Raw genomic sequence first — 23772 nt, 5'->3', positions numbered from 1 at the left:
TTACAAGATGTCACCAAAAAAGTCATTCGGTTTAACCACTGATTTGAAAGTTAAAAACTGATTTGACATTGATGTTGAGATAGTATATATCTCAACATCAATCTCTCTTCTTTTCATTCATATTCTCTCAACAACCTCACCATTTCTCTGATAATTAATTTTTATTCCTTTTTTTATCACATCTTTGCTATTGCTATATATATATATATATATATATTGTATATATATTGTATATATATAATGAAAATTGTTCAACATATATATTAGGAAACTTATAATAGAGATATACACATACTCAACACAATTTTACACACACACTTCACATAATTACACGTACATCCTTTCTGTTTTATGTGTTTTGTATTGATGGTATTGTCTAACTATATTCTGCTTTAATAATTAAAAAAAAGTTTTAAAGAATGGAAGAAAAGTAAATTATCAGAGAAATGGTGAAAGATGAAAATGAAAAGGGAAAACCCCAAACATCACATTTCTAGCTCTGTTCTACAGTGTGAGCTGATGAGGAATAGAGGGAGTCCTCTGGACTGACCGCACGGATCGATCGTCGCTGCCTGTGACGGCCAGAGGTTGTTTGGGATGCAGGTCGAGCGCCCAGAGTTCCCCTTCTGAGTGACCCTGCATGATCAACAGCGGCTTATCTCGCTCTCGCACCATCACCTCGAAGATCTCGCTGTCCTGAGTTCCTGCTAGGATCCGGTCCGCTCTCCAGCACACACTGCGGATGGACAGACCTGGAAGAGAAAGAGTCAATCAGGGGTGTGTTTCCTGAAAGCATCGTTAAAGTTCTGTTGTTATCAGCAGTTCAACGAGTCGGTGTTTCCCGAAACCATCGATCCAACGAACATTCGTTAAAAGTTGTGTGTTTGAACGACAGATCTCGAGCTGTGGTTAGAAGAAGAGTTTCTAGTTTGCATGACATGTGGACTTAATAAATCCTTATCTTGAGCAAAATAATCAAGCTGACATTCAGTGCAACCTGTGTCTTTTATTTCGAATACATACAAATGTCATTTACGTCTTTTAGTTTGTCAAGAGATTTAAAGCGTCGTGTTGAAGAGTGTGCATGTGCGAACGAGCTCTAGTGCGCGAGAACGAGTCTATGATTGAATCTGGAAAAAAAGCAAAATAACTGAGAAAAATGAGAAATAGCCATGTCTGTAATTTATAGCAAAACATCTAGTGTTAATTCGATCTCAAACAGTTTCATTAAAAGAAGTTATTACTCCATCACATGCATGACATCATTAACTAACATGGTTGAACGACCAATTTGCGACAATATGGTTTCGGGAAACAGTTGAGACTCGCTAGTTGGTTTCTTCAACGATGCATCGTACTATGGTAGTGAAGCACGAGTTACGGCGTTATACGGGAAACACACCCGTTTAGTCACATAAATACTGGGATCCAAGAAGCCCATCGTTCTGCTGAGACTGAGATTTCTGGTCACCGGATAATATGAGGTTTGGGATTTGTGATATGTAGCTTTAGTCATGGCAGGCGCCACATTTAATTTTTAACAACTTCTATGGCATCTTCCCTAAATACGTCCATGTGACATTGGTGTCCGGGCGTCTTATCCAGCTTTAAGGAGCATTCTGGGATCAGGACCAGCTCAGTGTCCCTCAGTTTGCAAAAACAAGCAGATGTGAAATAATTATTTTAAAAATCTGTATTATTTTTGATATTGTGATATTGTGGTTGTATTTTAGAGTTATTTGTAAAATAAATGACTTGAATTATATTAACAATATTCAGTTAAATAAATATTATTCATCTGTTTTAGGATTTATTTTTACGCGATTTTTTAAAATATGGACGACTTAAAATATATTTATGATATTTATGATTTGGTTTTGGATTTTTAGAGTCATTTATAAAATAAACGACTTGAACTATATTAATAATATTAAATTATGTATACAATATTCATCTGTTTTAGGATTTTTTTTAGAGTGATTTTTAAAAATGGATGACTTAAAATATATTAATGATATTTAAATTTATAAATAACATACATCTGTTTTGGGATTTTTAGAGTCATTTGTAAAATAAATAACTTAATTTATATTAATAGTATTTAATTATGTAAATAATATTTATCTGTTTTGGGATATTTAGTCATTTGTAAAATAAATGACTTGAATTAAATTAATAATATTCAATTTTGTAAATATTTATCCATTGTAGGATTTATTAAAAGTCATTTTAAATTATATTAATAATATTGAATTATATAAATAATATTCATCTGTTTTAGGATTTATTAAAAGTCATTTTAAATTATATTAATAATATTGAATTATATAAATAATATTCATCTGTTTTAGGATTTATTAAAAGTCATTTTAAATTATATTAATACTATTCCATTATATAAATAATATTCATCTGTTTTAGGATTTATTAAATGTCATTTTAAATTATATTAATAATATTCAATTATATAAATAATATTCATCTGTTTTGGGATTTATTAAAAGTAATTTTAAATTATATTAATAATATTCAATTATATAAATAATATTAATCTGTTTTGGGATTTATTAAAAGTCATTTTAAATTATATTAATAATATTTAATTATATAAATAATATTAATCTGTTTTAGGATTTATTAAAAGTCATTTTAAATTATATTAATAATATTGAATTATATAAATAATATTAATCTGTTTTAGGATTTATTAAAAGTCATTTTAAATTATATTAATAATATTGAATTATATAAATAATATTCATCTCTTTTAGGATTTATTAAAAGTCATTTTAAATTATATTAATAATATTGAATTATATAAATAATATTCATCTGTTTTAGGATTTATTGAAAGTCATTTTAAATTATATTAATAATATTGAATTATATCAATAATATTCATCTGTTTTGGGATTTATTAAAAGTAATTTTAAATTATATTAATAATATTGAATTATATAAATAATATTCATCTGTTTTAGGATTTATTAAAAGTCATTTTAAGTTATATTAATAATATTGAATTATATAAATAATATTCATCTCTTTTAGGATTTATTAAAAGTCATTTTAAATTATATTAATAATATTGAATTATATAAATAATATTCATCTGTTTTAGGATTTATTAAAAGTCATTTTAAATTATATTAATAATATTGAATTATATAAATAATATTCATCTGTTTTAGGATTTTCAATGTGTTTGTATCCAATTAATTTTCTGCATCAAATCAACCCTTTACTAAGAAGAGAAAAAATAACTATAGAGACTGTTGACAAAGAAAAATCCACATACAGAATTTAAACCAGTAGCAGCGAACCAGAAGTTCATCCACCGAGGAAAAAAACCCTTACAACTCAATTATTTTTTTCATGGTGCGATTAATATAAGCAGAAAATACAAGCTTCACACTCAAAGGTGGTTTGCTGGTGTTTTCAGCAGGGCAGAATTTAATTGGCTCGTTAACTGAGTGTAAAACCCCTGAAACTCAAGCGATACGGCTGAATAACTCAAAAACATGCCATATCCAAAGTCTAAATTGGACAAACCAGCAAAATGTCAAATAAACAAACTCAGCATGGATCGTTTGCCTTCGATTCACACTTTGGGAGAACTATGTCTATACTGGACGTGTTTAAACTAAAACGAGTCAATAGTCATCGTCTAGTGAGAGTATATAAATATATGAAATGCATGTGGAGAGATGAGAATGTTTAAGTTCCTGTGGAGATCTCAGGCTGGGATTGTGGGATGTGAGATTACTGGGCTGTGTTTCTCTCAGACTCTCAGCTAAACTTTATATGAAGCATATGAAGAAACATTCGGCGAGGTTTGTTAAATCTGCAGAGATTTTGGTTTCAGACTGACCAGACCCGATCGTTTGTTATCCCACCCAATTATCTGACAGTGTTCTGCTGGGAAACCGGTGACGGCTTCATTACTACAAGACTAACATCCGCTGAAAACACTGTCACTCGGGCCGTATAAGCGCAGGCGATGTTTCCATGGTGACTGCATCCCTTATAGACTGGCTTTCCCATATAGAGTCAAATCAATCTCTTCCTGTGGAAAACCGTCTGCTTTATTGATCAGATATTGCATTTGTAATCTAGATCACTGAATGCAATTTCCTTGAAAAATGGTCAATTATGGAAGATGCATTTGTGGTTTGTTGCATGAAACCCCATGATTCACACAAACGGAATCACAGAATCCAGGAATGACGCAGAATGTCACGGAATTTGGGCAAATTTGTATTAGTAGATGAACAGTAGGGTGAATGTGTGAATATTAAAGCACAGAATCTCACAGGTCTTTACAACAACCCATCAAAATAAAAGTTTGGTTTAACTAATAATAATAATAATAATACCCTTTATGAAAACATAATTTTTTAAGGAATATCACACAGGTGTTAAACAGTAAACCTCTGTTGTGCAGCAATTTGTTTGCCAAAAATGAAAGTTTTAATTACTTTATTTTTTTATTAAAGATCAATTAAATTGTTAAATTAGCAGTCATTTGATTACCACCATTTTTGATAATAAATTTGTATTAAATCATCATTAAAAATTCAGAAAAAAGGGCACTAGTGCTAAAATTTTAAAAATAGTATTGCTAAAATTTAATAAACTATTAAATTATTAAAGTTTTATGAATTCAATTGATTAAACATCCTTTTTGATTATTAAAATGTATTAAACCATTAAAAACAGAATCATCTTTCAATGTGATTACGTAATGTGTGTCGCATCACAGCTAGAGCAAGACCAGCATTTGTGGTTAAAAGTATATAAATGTTTATTATGTTCTAAAATGTCCGCTGGTTTGTCTAGATGAGACTCTTATTCCTCGGCTGGATCGTGTCGAGACTTTGAAGCTGCACTGAAACTCACATCTGGACCTTCGACCCGTTGGACCCCATTGAAGTCACTATATGGAGAACAATACTGGAATGTTTTCCTCAAAAACCTTCATTTCTTTTCCACTGAAGAAAGAATTTTTTATAATTTAAAATATATATTTTTTTATTCTGAAGTGAACTAATCCTTTAAACTACTTCAAAATCCATGATATGTTTGCTTTAAAGTGATGTTTTTACCTTTATAGCCCTGTTCTGCCTCCCTGAGGTCGATCTTGGTGATGGGTTTGAAATCCACATCCCACAGCCTCACACATCCATCACGCCCACCGGTGGCGAAGCCTTCTTCACACGAATGCATGCTGAAGATCCCAGCCTGAGAAACAAGAAGAGTTTACAAACAGGTCTGAACCGTCGACACATGATGCTGATTTCACTTATGTTCCAGATTTTACTTATGTTTATGTTGCTGCATTCACTAATGTTTATGCAGCTGATTTCACTAATGCTTATGCTGCTGCATTCACTAATGTTGCTGATTTCACTAATGTTTGTTACTGATTTCACTAATGTTTATGCTGCTGCATTCACTAATGTTGCTGATTTCACTAATGTTGCTGATTTTACTAATGCTGATTTCACTAATGTTTGTTACTGATTTCACTAATGTTCCTGATTACACTTATGTTTATGTTACTGATTTCACTAACGTTGCTGATTACACTTATGTTTATGCTGCTGCATTCACTAATGTTGCTGATTTCACTAATGCTGATTTCACTAATGTTTGTTACTGATTTCACTAATGTTTATGCTGCTGCATTCACTAATGCTGCTGCATTCACTAATGTTGCTGATTTCACTAATGCTGATTTCACTAATGTTTGTTACTGATTTCACTAATGTTTATGCTGCTGCATTCACTAATGTTGCTGATTTCACTAATGTTGCTGATTTTACTAATGCTGATTTCACTAATGTTTATGCAGCTGATTTCACTAATGTTGCTGATTTCACTAATGCTTATGCTGCTGCATTCACTAATGTTGCTGATTTCACTAATGCTGATTTCACTAATGTTTGTTACTGATTTCACTAATGTTTATGCTGCTGCATTCACTAATGTTGCTGATTTCACTAATGTTGCTGATTTTACTAATGCTGATTTCACTAATGTTTATGTTACTGATTTCACTAACGTTGCTGATTACACTTATGTTTATGTTACTGATTTCACTAACGTTGCTGATTACACTTATGTTTATGTTACTGATTTCACTAACGTTGCTGATTACACTTATGTTTATGTTGCTGATTTCACTAATGTTTATGCTGCTGACTTCACTAATGTTCCTGATTTCAATAATGTTTATGCTGCTGAATTCACTAATGTTGCTGATTTCACTAATGTTTATGTTGCTGATTTCACGGTTTATGTTGCTGATTTCACTAATATTCCTGATTTCACTGATGTTTATGCTGCTGATTTCGGTAATGTTGCTGATTTCACTATTTCACTAATGTTTATGTTGCTGAATTCACTAATGTTGCTGACTTCACTAATGTTTATGTTGCTGATTTCACTAATGTTGCTGATTTCACTAATGTTTATGTTGCTGATTTCACTAATGTTGCTGATTTCACTGACGTTTATGTTGCTGATTTCGGTAATGTTGCTGATTTCACTATTTCACTAATGTTTATGTTGCTGATTTCACTAATGTTGCTGATTTCATTAATGTTGCTGATTTCACGGTTTATGCTGCTGAATTCACTAATGTTGCTGATTTCACTGTTTATGCAGCTAAATTCACTAATGTTCCTGATTTCACTATTGTTTATGCTGCTGAATTCACTAATGTTCCTGATTTCACTATTGTTTATGTTGCTGAATTCACTAATATTCCTGATTTCACTATTGTTTATGCTGCTGAATTCACTAATATTCCTGATTTCACTATTGTTTATGCTGCTGAATTCACTAATATTCCTGATTTCACTATTGTTTATACAGCTGAATTCACTAATGTTGCTGATTTCACTAATGTTTATGCAGCTGAATTCACTAATGTTGCTGATTTCACTAATGTTTATGCAGCTGATTTCCCGCAGTGAACGATCATATAGCTGACATCTGGTGTGTATATGGTGGGAGAGATGGTGTGTGATGTGTGAAGAGCTTCACTCACTCCGTGCGCTGCCTGTATGGTTCGTGTCAGATTCAGTCCTTTCCACACGTAAATGTCTCCGTTAAGAGCTCCTGAATACGTCACTTCATCTTTCGCCGTTGCCAAGCACAGGATAGTTTGCAGGTCCCCCGTCTTTCCAAAAATCCCTCGTTTTGGTGTCAATGCATTGCCACATAATGTCCAAAACTATGAGACAAAAGAATAATGATCCTCTGAAAAACAACTTTTAATCACCATATCAAGCCTTAAAGTTACATGTTAATCTGTATTTAGTGTGTAATGTTGCTGTTTGATCATGAAAAAGCTCCAGTTCTTCTCTATATCAGTGTCAGTGTTTCTGAACTCCTGAAACGCCTCCATTGTAGTCTTGAGTTTCTTCCGGGAACAAACACGTCACAATATTCCTCATTATAATAATTCATACGCAGAATAAAGGGGCGGGGCCTGGTTGAGTTAGTTAGTAGTGTGTTAAACTGGCGGTTATGATAAGGGGCGGGACATTTCCCAAACACACTCGAAGCACTCGACCAATCATAACACACTGCTCTAGCCGACCAATCAGAGCACAGTGTGCTTTTCAGAAGGAGGGGCTTCATAGAGACAGGAAGTAAACAGAACGTTACTGACAGACTGGGAAGAGAGGAGCCGCAACAATGGAGGATATGAGGAAAATAATCAACATTTAAGCAGGAAAACCTGTTCTAGTAGAGCCTAGGGCACAATATGACCTCTTTAAAATATAGTGCAGAGTACTAAATTTGACAGAATTTTCACTTTTGAGAGTACTCCTTAAGTTTTTCAGTATGTTAATGCATTTTTTGATGTCTATGAAAAACATTGCATCTGCAGTAAAGACAAAAACAACAAAGGAAATAACGAATAAATTACAGCATCTTTCCGCTGATGCCTCATTTATTTCTTTCCGAGAGCGCAGGAATCATCTTGGGTTGGAATGAGCTTGTCTCAGGGGTTAGACTCACTTTAATGTGCTTGACTCCGCAGCTCACCAGCCTGTGCAGCACAAACGGGTCCCAGGAAATATCAAAGATCTGAAACCGCAGCACAAAGAGGTGGAATAAACACGTCAACACCTCCACAACATTAGCACCAAACTTGATCACACAGAATAATCATAATCAATGCACAAACAAACATGTACTAGGTACTGCATGACGTTTTTGAAAAATCCCTAACCATAAGCATGAGCAATAATTACAGAGATGCTTGCTAATTCGCTGATAATTTAACAATTTACAATAAGAACAATGCATGGAGCCTTTTATCAACTTTATTTTTCTTCTGTCCTTAATTTTAAACTATGCATTCTTCTTTTAGATAGTCTGATTTCTTCACTATTATACTGATAAATTGTACAGCTTGAATGCATAATACACAAACAATGATGCACTAGGTATTGTATGAAGGGTTTGAAAAATCCCTAACCCTAAGTATGAGAAATAATTATAGTCAAGCTCGCTAATTAGCCTATAATTTAACCATTTAATTGAATGATAACAACAATAAATGAAGCCTTTTAATCAAAATGATTATTCAATAATAAACTATGCAATTATATTTCAAACAGTCTGATAAATTATACAGATTGAATGCAATGCAAGTTGCTTTGGATAAAAGCATCTGTCAAATGCATACATTTAAATGTAAAGGATTAATGTACAAATGCAATAAGAACAATGCATGCATATAAACTATGCATTTATCTTTCAAACAGTCTGATTTCTTTATTATTGGCATTCATTATCTGCAAATAAACATAAGCATTCCTGTTGCTCAAACCGTAGAGCTTCATGTGCTTAAATCCCAGGCAGGGAATGCATGAACTGATATACTGCATACCTTGAATGCAATGTAAGTGGCTCTGGATAAAAGCATCAGCCAAATGCATAAATGTGAAATGCAAAATATATAAATTACAAATTGCTTTTATATTCCATCGGCAGTTTAGATTTTGGCAGTCGTGCCAGTGCAGTTGTTGAGCTGGAACAGCAGAGACACACACACACACACACACACACACACACACACACACACACACACACACACACACACACACAGAGCTGCAGGGTTTTAATGGCACCTTAGGGAGTTTTCTGGTGTCTGTGGATCTTCACTAAGCTTTTCTGTCATCTCAGCTGTGCCTTCAGCCTGTGTGTGTGTGTGTGTTTCAGATTAGAAAACATACTCTATCTGTCAGTTCATGCATTGAAATGCTCCTCTGTATTGAAACATAACACAATAAGTTATTCATAACGCTCTTAACAGTCATCCATTCACATCACTGAGGTGTTGCATCTGTTGCTATGGAAACAGTCATACCATGTGTGAACCGTATGCGCTTTTTAAACTTTGTGCACTAGATCTTTCTGGCATTATAAATGAAATGCTGGACTGATATCGGCACCGAAGGTCAGTGCGTTCTGTCTTACCCTATCAGAATGTCCCGTGGCGGTGGCTAAGACACGCCCTTTTTTCCAGTCCCAAACGCACACCGTGTTTTTGGCATCAAGCCCCACCGAAGCTAAACGCTGATTATTCAAATACAAATGACAGGAGAAAATAAGCAGTTAGAAGCAGTTACTAAATATGACAAAAAACATGTTCAACTGGTCAGTGATTATGTTAGTCTCATTATACAAAAATATTTGAGAATGCCACAACTGACCAATCAGAATCAAGTATTCCAGAGAGTCATTATAGGGGCTTTCGCACCGGGAAGTAACTAGCCATCATGGTGGTTCCCTGAGAACTAATGGTTCCCCTAGGAATATTTTCCTGGTTGCATTCGTAGGAACTCTGAAGTGACGTAAGCCGCGCTTGTTGTTGTGACTTTTATTTTGACGGCGCTGAGAAAGCCAGAGCAAACAGTGCTCACATTCTCCGTGTTCATTAGTTTACGATCTGTCTAACACTCCTGTCTAATACGTTATTATATAGAACTGTTACACACAGAAAGTAGACAGTGATGAAGAGTTATTAGCGTATGGCGTGTGGTTGATGTCCAGTGTTGCTGAGCAGAAATACACAGTGCTTGAAGTGGGGGGAAAAAGGTGCCGGTACTCTCTTGCCTTACTCTCACTGCCTTCACCCAGGGCCGGATTAACAATTTCCTGTGCCCTGGACAACCAGACTCAAGCCCCCCCGTAGTTAGGGGGGTTCGGGGGCATGCTCCCCCGAGAAAATTTGGATTTCTCTGATCTACATATGTGCAATTTAGGACTTTTGAAGGCCAAAAAATTATAAGAAATAGGCTATCTTTAAAACCTTGTCATTAGATTATTTGTCAGTACCTGCTCTCTCCTCATCTTCATATTTCTTTTTCTCTCATTCTTCTTATCCTGGACTATTTCTTCCCCTCCTAAAGCTGAACTTAGTCTTTTCATTTTCGTCTGTGTCAGTGAAGAAAGTAAACAGGCTCAACAGATATTTATACGTTTTATGAATCATTTTCTTAGACAAGTTAATTTACTCAAGGCTACCAGGAAAGCTAGCCTAAGTCAGTATTGCCATTAGGAACCTTCTGCAAGCTTTGGAATTTAAAAACGTCTGTTTTTAAATGTTAAAAGTAATTTTAAATAATACAAATTATATATAATGTCATATTCTGTGTTAATTTTGACCACGAACCACGCGCTGTCACTTTAATTCAGCGCGTGCAGCACAGCGAAAATAGACTCGGTGTGGAAACGATCGTTGGACTGCTGTATATGCACCGCTCCTGGAACGCATTGCCGGACCGCATCCGCGTGCAGTGTGAAAGCTCTGACCTTAACGTTAATATGGGTGCGGAAAAAAAATAAGCTCCGCATACGCATTGCAAACGGAGTATATGTGAAATGGGCGTGACACTGACGCTTTTTTTTGTCAGCGGTAGAGTACCGGCTATATGCGAGAAGTAGCGGTACGCAAGAAAACGTGCAGGTATGCTTTGGAGTAAAATGCAGAAGTGCCGGTACTGCGTACCGGTGAGTACCGCCCCACTTCGAGCACTGGAAATACATGATCATGTTCCTCTTGATCCCTCAAAGCTGCGTTGGATTTTCTCCTCAGCGTAAAGATTAGCATCTATCACTGTTTTCATGTTCATAGCGTTAGTTTGTGGAGTAAATATATAGGCTATAATCTGTGTGTTTACACAGCCTTGTGGTGTGTAATGGTGTGTGCTGGTGTTTCGCGTGCGTTCGGCCAATCAGCGAACACTAGCGTCACGGATAGTTCCTATAGCGCTGGTTTAGCCCGGCTCTGAAGTAGGAGTAAATTAGTTCCTCCGAGAACTAAAATCGTTTCCTCCTGCGGTGCGAACGAGCCAATAACCGGGAACTTCCACCAATAGTTCTAGGAACTTTGAAAAGGTTCCTCCGGTGCGAAAGCTCCTCATATGAACGGATTCAGGAGTGTTTTGTCTCACCTGTCCGTCGGCGTCGAAGGCCAGACAAGCCACACCGTGAGTGTGAACGTCTCTCAGGATGGACACCGTCGTCAGTGTGTAAGAGTCCCACACACAGATATACGGATCCTTCCCAACCTGACCTGTGGCCACCTGGATCTTATCCGGATGCAGCGCTAGACTGAGGACACAAGAGACACATGCTGTGAGTTACACCGAAAGAGTTCCTCTGAACAGCTCCACCTCCCCAGCTCCACCTGCCTAGATCTGCAGCGGGAGTCATGTGTCTATTTATCAGCATCAATGATCAGCATCATCATCAATAATCAGCATCATCAATAACCAACAGCAGCAAAAGCATCAGTAATTAGCATCAGCATCAGTAATAATCAGCAGCATAACAGATCTAGTCCACCAAGACCAAAAACATTAACATTGCCATATTCAATAACATGCTAAACTATTCAGAGTTGTCATGATCTATATCTATCTACCGGTATCTATCTATCTATCTATCTATCTATCTATCTATCTATCTATCTATCTATCTATCTATCTATCTATCTATCTATCTATCTATCGGTATCTATCTATCTATCTATCTATCTATCTATCTATCTATCTATCTATCTATCGGTATCTATCTATCTATCTATCTATCTATTTATCTATATCACTATCTATCTATCGGTATCTATCTATCTATCCATCCATCCATCCATCCTTTTATCTATCTATCTATCTATCTATCTATCTATCTATCTATCTATCTATCTATCTATCTATCTATCTATCTATCGGTATCTATCTATCTATCTATCTATCTATCGGTATCTATCTATCTATCTATCTATCTATCGGTATCTATCTATCTATCTATCTATTTATCTATATCACTATCTATCTATCGGTATCTATCTATCTATCCATCCATCCATCCATCCTTTTATCTATCTATCTATCTATCTATCTATCTATCCTTTTATCTATCTATCGTTCCATCATCCATCTATCGTTCCATCTATCTATCTATCTATCTATCGGTTATCTTATCTTATCTAAATTATTTCATATTTCTATATAATAATTCAAATATTATACAATATTTCTATTATATCAGTACTTTTTATTTTTTGACAGATAATTTGGAACTTAATTTTTTTTCTCTTTTATCTTCTGATGTATGTGCCAGCCCACCAAAAAAATAAAAACCAATACAAACAAACAATCAAAAAGTGGCAGTTCTTGGCCCCCAAATAAAATGCGTCAAAAGTCTGAATATGAGACGTAAAGATGAATGTAAGGAATGAACTGAATCTCATTTAATCCAGAGCCATACGTGAACACAGAAAAGTGTGATTACGTGACTAAATACACAAATGAAAGTGTGTGTGAGGAAGCCACAGCCGGATCAGCCCTGCATATATGAGACGAGTGCTTCTGTCAACACTGCCTCACTTCTCCTCCAACAGGAAGAGGATCATAAAGAGGAGCAGAGCTGACTCTCTCCAAGGCAACGGCTCTGCCACGGTGACGGCGCTCAGGGACGCTCTTCAGGAGTCCAGGCACATACACCTGTCAGAGAGCGAGATCGCTGCCACACAAACACACATGTGGCCAGATCAGTCCAATTATTTAGCCAAAATAAAGACAGAAAATGCTAATTTTGTTTCTGTGTTGACATATTTCATTTTGAAACAGGAAGTTCAGTCAACAGTAGAGACATTTTATATATGGGTCATTGACGAATAAGATTTTTAAAAGTGTAAAAAAAATAGAATGGAGATATAACTATATTTGAAACCATTTTTTTAGTTTACCTAGGTGTTAACGATAAGATTTTGTGGTTTGTACAATCAATTAACACTGTTTTTTGTCATTTTTTACAAGATGGAAAAAATGTCACCAAAAAAGTCTTTCGGTTTAACCACTGATTTGAAAGTTAAAAACTGATTTGACATTGATGTTGAGATAGTATACAGTGTGTACCACAGAAGAAATATTAAAACAAATTATCACTGATCTCATAAATGTAATCATTTATTGGACTACTCTAAACACTCCAACATATTCAAGTAAAACATTGCACAGGGAAAGGTAAAAAAAAGAGCTTTATCTCCTTTATATTTGTATTATTGTAGTTCCTTTAGTTATTAAAAACAATATTATTCCATTTAAATATTTACTATATCGGTTTTACCGAATGACCTTTTGACACTTCAAAATCTTTAAAATACCTTTATATGTAGTAAAATATAATTAAAACCTTTTGGATTCAATAAAAGAGATCAAGTTGTACTACCTTACATACTTTGGATGTTATATATTTATTTTTTTATTATTATTAAGGCCTTTGGACAAAAAAAATGACCCGTCACGTCAGTGACCCATATGCTATTTTTAAAGCCCTTTAGTATTATAACTTTAGTATTATATACTATTATAGTATTTATTGTTATTTTGAATTAATTCTTTATATATTTTCTATATAGAATTAATTGTTATTGTAGTAAATTAGTACCTTTTTAAATTTCAGTATTTTTGTTTTTCATCTATATTTTATTTATTATTATTATTTATTATGCTATTATAGCTTTTATTTTTACATTTTTTTTTTAAATATTTGTAACTTTCTATATGGAATTAATTAATTGTCATTAAATTAGTAACTTAATTTTTAGTAATTTGTATTTTTTCATCTATATTTAATTTTATTTATTACATTTATTTATTTAGTATTATTTATATGATATTATAGTAATTATTATTATTTTAAATTAGCTTTATTTTTATATAATTTTTTCTATATTATTATTATTATATTATTTATTAATATTTTAAATGGGCTTTTATTTTTTTATAATGTCCAGTTTATTTCATTTTAGTTAAAGGTTAAGTAGAGTTATTTGCTTTTGTAATTTTTTGACAGTTTTTTTATGTATTGTTACGATATATATATATATATATATATATATATATATTACAATTACCGAAAAAAATTATTTAACAATACTAATGCTAACATCACTGCTATACTGTGGTAAAAGGATTGCCATGCATTGTCTCGGTCAGTTTAATGCTTTAATAAATATAATGCATGATAATAGCAGGAGCAAAGTGCAGATTCATAGTGATTTACAGTAAAAGAGCGCATGGCATTCACTACAGTCCCAGCAGGGGCAGCAGGGCAGGAGTTTCCTCTCAATCGCAGATCAAAGGCTGATTAAACAGGGCTAAACTGCCTCAGTGTGTGTGTGTGTGTGTGTGTGTGTGTGTGTGTGTGTCAGAGAGTTGCAGAACGATCAAAGTCTCTCCATGTCCACTGGCATAAAACCCCAGCCAGCAGCTGTGCTGTGTGCCAATGCGGTTCTGTGCTGCCATCAAGCCTGTGTGTGTGTGTGTGTGTGTGTTACCACATATGTGCAAGTAACAACCCACAGCGAGGAAAAATCACTAATGAGATCGCTTTAATATCTTAATTGCTTCTCCTAGACAGCAATGACATTAAATCACCAAGACTGTTGCTTAAAGGGGCAATATTTAAGACTTTTCATGCATTAATCGCTTTTTTATCGCCAGTGTGTGAACAGCTTGCACTTAAAAATGAGATCTTCCCCAACTCCTTATGTTATCTATGAAAGCCTGTAGACTGATGTTTATGTGAAGGACTCGGGTCGTTTTTTGCCGGGAAAATCTAAAGCATGAGAGACTCGTATCCGTTCAACGACACATGAAACGAACGAATGCTTATACAATGTTCAGGATAATATCCTGAAAGAGCCGTTCTGTACTGTAATGTTAGTGTGTGTCATGGATTCACTCAAACTATAGTCTCATAGAGTCAGATCTATATAGTCTATACTTTATTATCAGACTATCATAACAGTGTGATTTTAATGAGCTCATCTGTCGACATGATGAATCTCAGATCTGCTGTAAACACACACATCACACACATGATCAGATGCTTCTGAACTGATGCTTTCTCATTTCTGTGGGTTTATTCTGTTATTGAGAGGAAAGATCAGCACATATTTACATATTCATCTAAAGATCACTCTCAGTGGACGGCGTCGAGATGTTTGTTAACAGTATATCACTGTAAAAGTATTTATTTTTACTTCTATGTGATGAACGAGTGCGAGCACGAGCAGTAAGAGCTGCAGTTCCACTGAACGGCCACTGGTGGCGCTATAACACACGTTTATCAATTCTACATATAGAGCTTTCAAAAGTCAAATTCTACATATAGAGCTTTTAAAAGTCAAAATGACATTAAAACTGACCCATTCACTTTATAAACATCAATTGCAACGAAATCACATTTTTACCATCTAATCAAATTCTTTTCCCTCATTAAATATAATTTTTAGGATTTGTCTTAAACCAGTGTCATTTTAGCATTATTTATATGATACTATTTATTAATATTTTGAAGTAGCTTTTATATTTATCATAATTATCATTTTCATTTGAGTAGTTTTGTTATATTATTTTATTATTATTACAATTATTTGTACATATTTCTCTATAGCTTTAATGTATTGTTATTTTATTTCAGTTTTAATTTGTCATTTTAGTTCTTCATGCAACTTAAAATGATTTCACTAAGTTGCCACAACAACATTTCTAATTGTCATCAGTTTTTTGTTTTCATCTAATATTTATATTTTCATGTTATTTCAATTAAAGATGTTTTTTAATAGATTTAGTTACCAATATCATCAACACTGTCTAAAACTCAAGAAACCAAATCTTCAATCAAAGCCTGAGATCTCAATCTATCTTTCTCACACATTCATTTTACAGCTAATTCTTGCATTTCAACAAACCCCTGAAAACTAAGAATGAAGCTTTGTCGTATATGTAACTCATTTCACACCGTTTTATGCAACAGTATCAAAGACACACAACACGACGAGTTTTGCACAGGGAATCTAGTTTGTGTCTATTTTCATTACTCCGAAAACAAAGACAAAGTTGATCATAAATGAATCATAAGTGTGAAACTCCATCAAGCGTGTGAGCGATGAAAGAGGAAAGAGGAGAGGAAAGAGGAGAGGAAAGAGGAGAGGAAAGAGTGACCGTGACTTTAACATCAGCGGCTCTGAAAGCCCACCAGCTGCAACTCATCGATCGAATCAAGGCTTTTCACACTCCAGATAAAAGAGTGTGTGAAAAACATCAGATATGGCAGAAAAATCTAATACTCAACGCTTTGGAACAGATGTTTTGGCTTGAATGGAGTCAGATGAATCTCGCAAAACACACACATTAATACAAAGATTTTAAATTATATATTGCATAAAATAGAGTGAAACTATCTGAGAGTTTATTTGTGCAAATCTGTTTAATTGAAGAAGAATAAAAAAATCACTCAGAAATTGCTAGTAAATTTCACAAATAATTTCAAAGAAAAATCAAAAAACTGTTTTGCTAACATATTCCCTGAACATTCAAAACTCTTTCCCCGCCAGCGTATGCTGTTTAATGTTTGATGATCGTGTTATCTTCATAAACATATGGACGTAGTGTCTGTGACGTCACCGACAAGCCCGTTTTTGAAGCCTAAAGTGGGCGTGGCCGACCGTCGCCATCTTGGCAGCGTCACTCCCGAATTTATTTATTTTTACAGACAATGAGCTGAGGTAACGTGACGGCTAACAGACGGCTAATGATGACTAATGACCACAGCCGCGGGAATCCACCTGTCACTCAAAAGTGGACACACCCTTAATTATGCAGAACTTTAAGGCTTATTATAATGTAAACGGATGAGTTATAAAAAAATTCACCCCCCTCACAGTCGTCATGAAGGGCAAAATTACCTGTATAGACCAAAGCCACTTTTTGCTCCAGGCTGTAAACATGTGTTTTTCTGCTGTAAAGTTGGGCATTTCAACATGGGGGAGATGCAGATTTGACTCACTTTTGCAGCCGGTCTCTAGTGGCCAGTGGATGAATTGCCGTTTAATTCACTTCCGTGTTGGTTTCAAGAGAGAGACTGGGGCCCTGTCCCAAATGGCACCCTAAGCACTCGTGGTCCTCCTACGAGTCCGCACTTTCGTGACATAATGCCGCTTTGACTGTCGGGAAGAAGTGCGCATCGACCGCAAAGGGGGCACTCGCGAGCACTCTTCTGAGGCCTAAAATAACAAATGGGACACCCTACGGTCTCTTAACGGACACACGGCAGCCATTGTAAGTCCACAAGACTGAAAGAGCATATGAAGTGTGCCATTTGGGACAGGGCCAGGGAGGTTGCCGCTTCGTTATTTCACGTGTGTCAGCAACGCTTCTATGGCTTGTTTCTGCTTCTTCTTCTCCTGTGTTTTGATCTGGAGAATCTGAACTCTTTCAGTAGATGTGTAATAGCGCCCCCTACAGTATAACACTGGAAACACGGACTGACGGAAAAGTTTGTCAATGGCGGGGAAAGAGATAAATGTTTTTTTATTTTTGTCTGGATATATGAACTAAGGGAACATTCCACTTTAAAATTGTGCAATTGTTACTTTTGAATGTTCTCTGAAACAAGCAGCAACATTTAAATAATGTTAGATGAACTAAAACTTTTCAGAAAAAAAGTTCCACGAATGACGCTAACGTTTTGAGAACATTATTAAAGACAAAATAACTTTGAATTAACGATACTGGAAGAACATTTGCCTTCAAAGTTCTGAGAACGTCCATTGAATTGAACTTGCAATATTGACGTAAAGACTGAAATAGTATTAAACTTCCAAAAATATATATTTTTTACAGTGTTGATGATGCTAAAATTAATGTTGCTGCCTTATATTTTTAAGTACAATCAACTTGGATGTGTAAGTCATTTCAACTTAAACTACATTAAACTGACTTGAATGTGTTGAATTTTGTATAACTTAAGTTATAAATTGCTTAACTTATTTCGATGAGTTAAAGCAATGTAAAAACACATGTTGTCACGACTTATTGATCATTTCATTTTTCACAGCGCACTTCAAAGAGAATCTAAAGACAAGGACAAAGGAATGAATTATCATGATGAGAATAATATCTCAATGCAAAAACAACAACAACAAAATCTAAACGTGTTTTATATTGTTCATGCACAGTGCAATTTCTTGTATTTTCCCGCGGACATGTTTCCGTCAGCATGTGTGCGGATGGTCATGTGTTTCGGGACGCCTGTGGGCGATTACCCATGACCCTCTCTGGGTCGAGTGCTGGACCCCTGTGAGTCAGTGAACAGCTGAAGGATTCTGGGAAGGATCTGCAGTCAAATGAACACCAGTGACTGTCGGCCTACAGGGAAGAAGCTGAGAGGGAAAATGAAGAGCGGATGATAAGCATGCCAGAGAGAGAGAGAGAGAGAGAGAGAGAGAGAGAGAGAGAGAGAGAGAGAGAGATGTGCTGAAGTCTTTGTGCAGTGAAGTGGGACGTCTGACCGCTGTCGTGACAAGAGCGCATTCGGAAATGCCAGAAATAATTCCAGCTGTCTGAGACCTGCAACCAGCCAAAGGTTTTTGATACGATGCTAAACAAAAAAATACTAGTCTTAAGCATAATATACAGTAAGATCAAAACTACAAGAATAACTGACAACACTGCAAAAAAATGATGTTTGTACTCAGTATTTCTGTCTTGCTTTCCAGCACATATGTGACCCTGGACCACAAAATCAGTCACATGGGTCAATTTTCTGAAATACTGAAAGCTGAATAAATAAGCTTTCCATTGATGTGTGGTTTGTTAGGATAGGGCAATATTTGGTCGAGATACAACTATTGTAAATCTGGAATCTGAGGGTGCAAAAAAATCGAAACATTGAGAAAATCTCCTTTAAAGTTGTTCATTTATGTTCACGATTGTGCAGCATTCACTCACAGAAATACATGTTTTATATATTTACGGTAGGAAATTTACTAAATATCTTCATGGAACATGATCTTTACTTAATATCCTCATGATTTTTGCCATAAAAGAAAAATGGATAATTTTGACCCATACACTGTATTGTTGGCTATTGCCACAGATAAACCCGTGCGACTCGAGACTGGTGACGTGATCCAGGGCCACACACATCTAAACAATCTTAAATCAAGATGCATTTACTGGAGAAGCTGAATGACTTAAGATATTAAGTTGTTTTCTGAAAAATGCATTAAAATGAAGTGAAGTTCACTGACAGATATTTTTTCTCAATGATGATTTTTACATAAAACCGGACTTAATATCTTTAGCAATTTTGCTTCTCAAGTAAATGTATATTCATTTTATGTACATTTTTATAGATTTTAAGACAACGTGGTCACGATTTACTAAAACGAGGGAACGAATTCTTCAATTTTTGGCCACGATATACAGGCTATATTTTTGTCTTGGCTTTTTTTGTCAGAATTGCGTGATATAAAGTCAGAATTGTGAGATATAAAGTCAGAATTGGGAGATATCAAGTCAGAATTGTGAGATATAAAGTCAGAATTGTGAGATATCAAGTCAGAATTGTGAGATATAAAGTCAGAATTGTGAGATATAAAGTCCGAATTGATATAAAGTCCGAATTGATATAAAGTCAGAATTGCGTGATATAAAGTCAGAATTGTGAGATATAAAGTCAGAATTGTGAGATATCAAGTCAGAATTGTGAGATATCAAGTCAGAATTGTGAGATATAAAGTCAGAATTGCGAGATATAAAGTCCGAATTGATATAAAGTCAGAATTGCGTGATATAAAGTCAGAATTGTAAGATATAAAGTCAGAATTGTGAGATATAAAGTCAGAATTGCGAGATATAAAGTCAGAATTGCGAGATATAAAGTCAGAATTGCGTGATATAAAGTCAGAATTGATATAAAGTCAGAATTGTGAGATATAAAGTCAGAATTGCGAGATATAAAGTCAGAATTGCGAGATATAAAGTCAGAATTGCGTGATATAAAGTCAGAATTGTGAGATATAAAGTCAGAATTGTGTAATATAAAGTCAGAATTGATATAAAGTCAGAATTGTGAGATATAAAGTCAGAATTGTGAGATATAAAGTCAGAATTGCGAGATATAAAGTCAGAATTGTGAGATATAAAGTCAGAATTGTGTAATATAAAGTCCGAATTGATATAAAGTCAGAATTGTGAGATATAAAGTCAGAATTGCGAGATATAAAGTCAGAATTGCGAGATATAAAGTCAGAATTGCGTGATATAAAGTCAGAATTGTGAGATATAAAGTCAGAATTGTGTAATATAAAGTCAGAATTGATATAAAGTCAGAATTGTGAGATATAAAGTCAGAATTGTGAGATATAAAGTCAGAATTGTGTAATATAAAGTCCGAATTGATATAAAGTCAGAATTGTGAGATATAAAGTCAGAATTGCGAGATATAAAGTCAGAATTGCGAGATATAAAGTCAGAATTGCGTGATATAAAGTCAGAATTGCGAGATATAAAGTCAGAATTGCGAGATATAAAGTCAGAATTGCGTGATATAAAGTCAGAATTGATATAGTCAGAATTGTGTGATATAAAGTCCGAATTGATATAAAGTCAGAATTGTGAGATATAAACTTTTTTTTTCTCAGAATTAAATGTTCTTTGATTTTAAAAATCACGCAATTCTGACTTTATATCAATTCTGACTTTATATCTCACAATTCTGACTTTATATCATGCAATTCTGACTTTATATCAATTCTGACTTTATATCTCACAATTCTGACTTTATATCACGCAATTCTGACTTTATATCTCGCAATTCTGACTTTATATCAATTCGGACTTTATATCTCACAATTCTGACTTTATATCACGCAATTCTGACTTTATATCACACAATTCTGACTTTATATCTCACAATTCTGACTTTATATCTCGCAATTCTGACTTTATTTCAATTCGGACTTTATATCACGCAATTCTGACTTTATATCTCGCAATTCTGACTTTATATCTCGCAATTCTGACTTTATAACTCACAATTCTGACTTTATATTTCGCAATTCGGACTTTATATCTCACAATTCTGACTTTATATCTCACAATTCTGACTTTATATTTCGCAATTCTGACTTTATATCTCACAATTCTGACTTTATATCAATTCTGACTTTATATCACGCAATTCTGACTTTATATCTCGCAATTCTGACTTTATATCACGCAATTCTGACTTTATATCTCGCAATTCTGACTTTATATCTCGCAATTCTGACTTTATAACTCACAATTCTGACTTTATATTTCGCAATTCGGACTTTATATCTCACAATTCGGACTTCATATCTCACAATTCGGACTTTATATCTCACAATTCGGACTTTATAACTCACAATTCTGACTTTATATTTCGGAATTCTGACTTTATATCTCACAATTCTGAGTTTATATCTCACAATTCTGACTTTATAACTCACAATTCTGACTTTATATTTCGCAATTCTGACTTTATATTTCGCAATTCTGACTTTATATCTCACAATTCTGACTTTATATCTCACAATTCGGACTTTATATCTCACAATTCGGACTTTATATCTCACAATTCGGACTTTATATCTCGCAATTCTGACTTTATATCTCACAATTCTGACTTTATATCTCACAATTCGGACTTTATATCTCACAATTCGGACTTTATATCTCGCAATTCTGACTTTATATCTCGCAATTCTGACTTTATATCTCGCAATTCTGACTTTATATCTAAGGCGCAATTACCTTTTTTATTTTATATTCTGCTGCGGAAACAAGCTTCCATATAAAACAGACACCTTTACTGATATGAAGCTGTAATAGTCTAATTCATTAATCAACAGCTCGATTAAGAGTCTAAAATGCATCAACGGTGCAGTGGTATAAATTACTTTAAATTCCCATCACTTAAAATTAAATTAAAATGTCCATTTGCACTTGCTCAAGAAAATAATAATTCTGTGCTATTTTAAGTGCTGCAGAAAGCAGTGAGTGAGCAGGGATCTGTTCATTAGAATAATGCAATTATGAACGCATCTCCAACAGCGAGAGCTTTAATGAAATGATTGTTTTAGTCGTAATGAGCTCTGAAATCAGGCATATACAAAACCAAGACAAGACATTTGAGCATGTCAGTCCCGGGTTACACGAATCTGAGCTCACAGTAAATCAGGAGCGTCTGCCTCCTGTTCAGAGCTCAAACGCTCAGCTAATCTCACAGCGTTCGGGTCAGAGACGAGACCCGACACTCGCCCTTCATGAACAATGACTCAAACAGAGCGTCTTTACTTCAGTCAGCACACATGTGTTAGTTCACCCAAATATGAAAGTTCTGTCAGTAATTACTCTCCCTCATGTTCTTCCAAGCCCGTAAGACTCTCGTTCATCTTCAGAACACAAATGAAGATATTTTTGAGTAAATCTGAGAGCTGTCTCACTCCTCCATAGGCTTCTCTGTTATTGAAATCCGCCATCCCAGAAAAGTTAGTAAAGACATCGTTAAAGGAGAACTCGGCAACTCTAGCGAACTCTAGTCACTTCTTCGCTGATTTTTCCTTTTGTTGTCGCATGTTTTCCCCACGAGCTCCCCCTACAGCTGTGGGGGGGCGTATATTTCACAACACGGACGTAAAAAACTCACTTGCGGCGGCCTCCTCCCCCTCTCTACCGCTGCTCATGTGCGTTTGTTTTGATCGGAGCAAGCCAACTGTATCTTGTGGAGCTATGTCTACCGAGGTGGGTAATCTGGTAATACATCATACATGCGTGTGTGTTTATGTCGAATTGCCGTAAAGCAATTCGTGTTTCGCGCTCGTTCTCGTTCTCGTTCTCGCTTCTCACGAGACTTCCAATTTCTATCTTGCCGGGACGGTAGTCCCCAAGTTGCAAGGTTGGTTTTCCGCCTGGGAACGCTGGGGGGAGCGGGGAAAGTCACCAATATCACCAGAACAGGTTGTTTAACCAGCCAAATGAATTCTAGACAGTTTTATTAAGTTAAAAAAGTTACCAAGTTCTCCTTTAAAATAGTCCCAGTGACTACAGTGGCTCAACCTTAAGTTCATCAAGTGACGAAAATACTTTATGTGCGCAAAAAACAACAAAAATAACGACTTTATTCAACTCTTCTGGGTTGTACGTCAGAATGGAGGATCACTATTGGCCAGCATCACACACATGACCAGCGTCGGCCAATAGCGAGCCTCCGTTCTGACGTACAACCCAGAAGAGTTGAATAAAGTCGTTATTTTTTGTTGTTTTTACGCACAAAAAGTGTTCTCGTCGCTTGATAAATTTAAGGTTGAGCCACTGTAGTCACTGGACTATTTTAACGATGTCTTTACTAACTTTTCTGGGA

General features: G+C 34.9%; 1 protein-coding gene across 1 annotated transcript in view; it reads right to left on the bottom strand.

Moving 5' to 3' along the window:
* eml6 (EMAP like 6) overlaps positions 1 to 23772 on the bottom strand; it is a 92815-nt gene that overhangs the window by 55736 nt on the left and 13307 nt on the right. The window contains exons 2-7 of the mRNA XM_079857880.1: positions 11481 to 11640; positions 9502 to 9600; positions 8035 to 8103; positions 7055 to 7240; positions 5106 to 5241; positions 551 to 752 (exon numbers count right to left, since the gene is read on the bottom strand). Of these exons, the coding sequence (XP_079714006.1) occupies positions 551 to 752; positions 5106 to 5241; positions 7055 to 7240; positions 8035 to 8103; positions 9502 to 9600; positions 11481 to 11640 (852 nt within the window). The remainder of the gene's footprint in view (positions 1 to 550; positions 753 to 5105; positions 5242 to 7054; positions 7241 to 8034; positions 8104 to 9501; positions 9601 to 11480; positions 11641 to 23772) is intronic.

This window comes from Squalius cephalus (assembly GCF_949319135.1).
Source record: "Squalius cephalus genome assembly, chromosome: 22".
NCBI lineage: Eukaryota > Metazoa > Chordata > Actinopteri > Cypriniformes > Leuciscidae > Squalius > Squalius cephalus.
The sequence above is the reverse complement of the archived record's forward strand: the minus strand, read 5'-3'. Positions and strand labels throughout refer to the sequence as shown.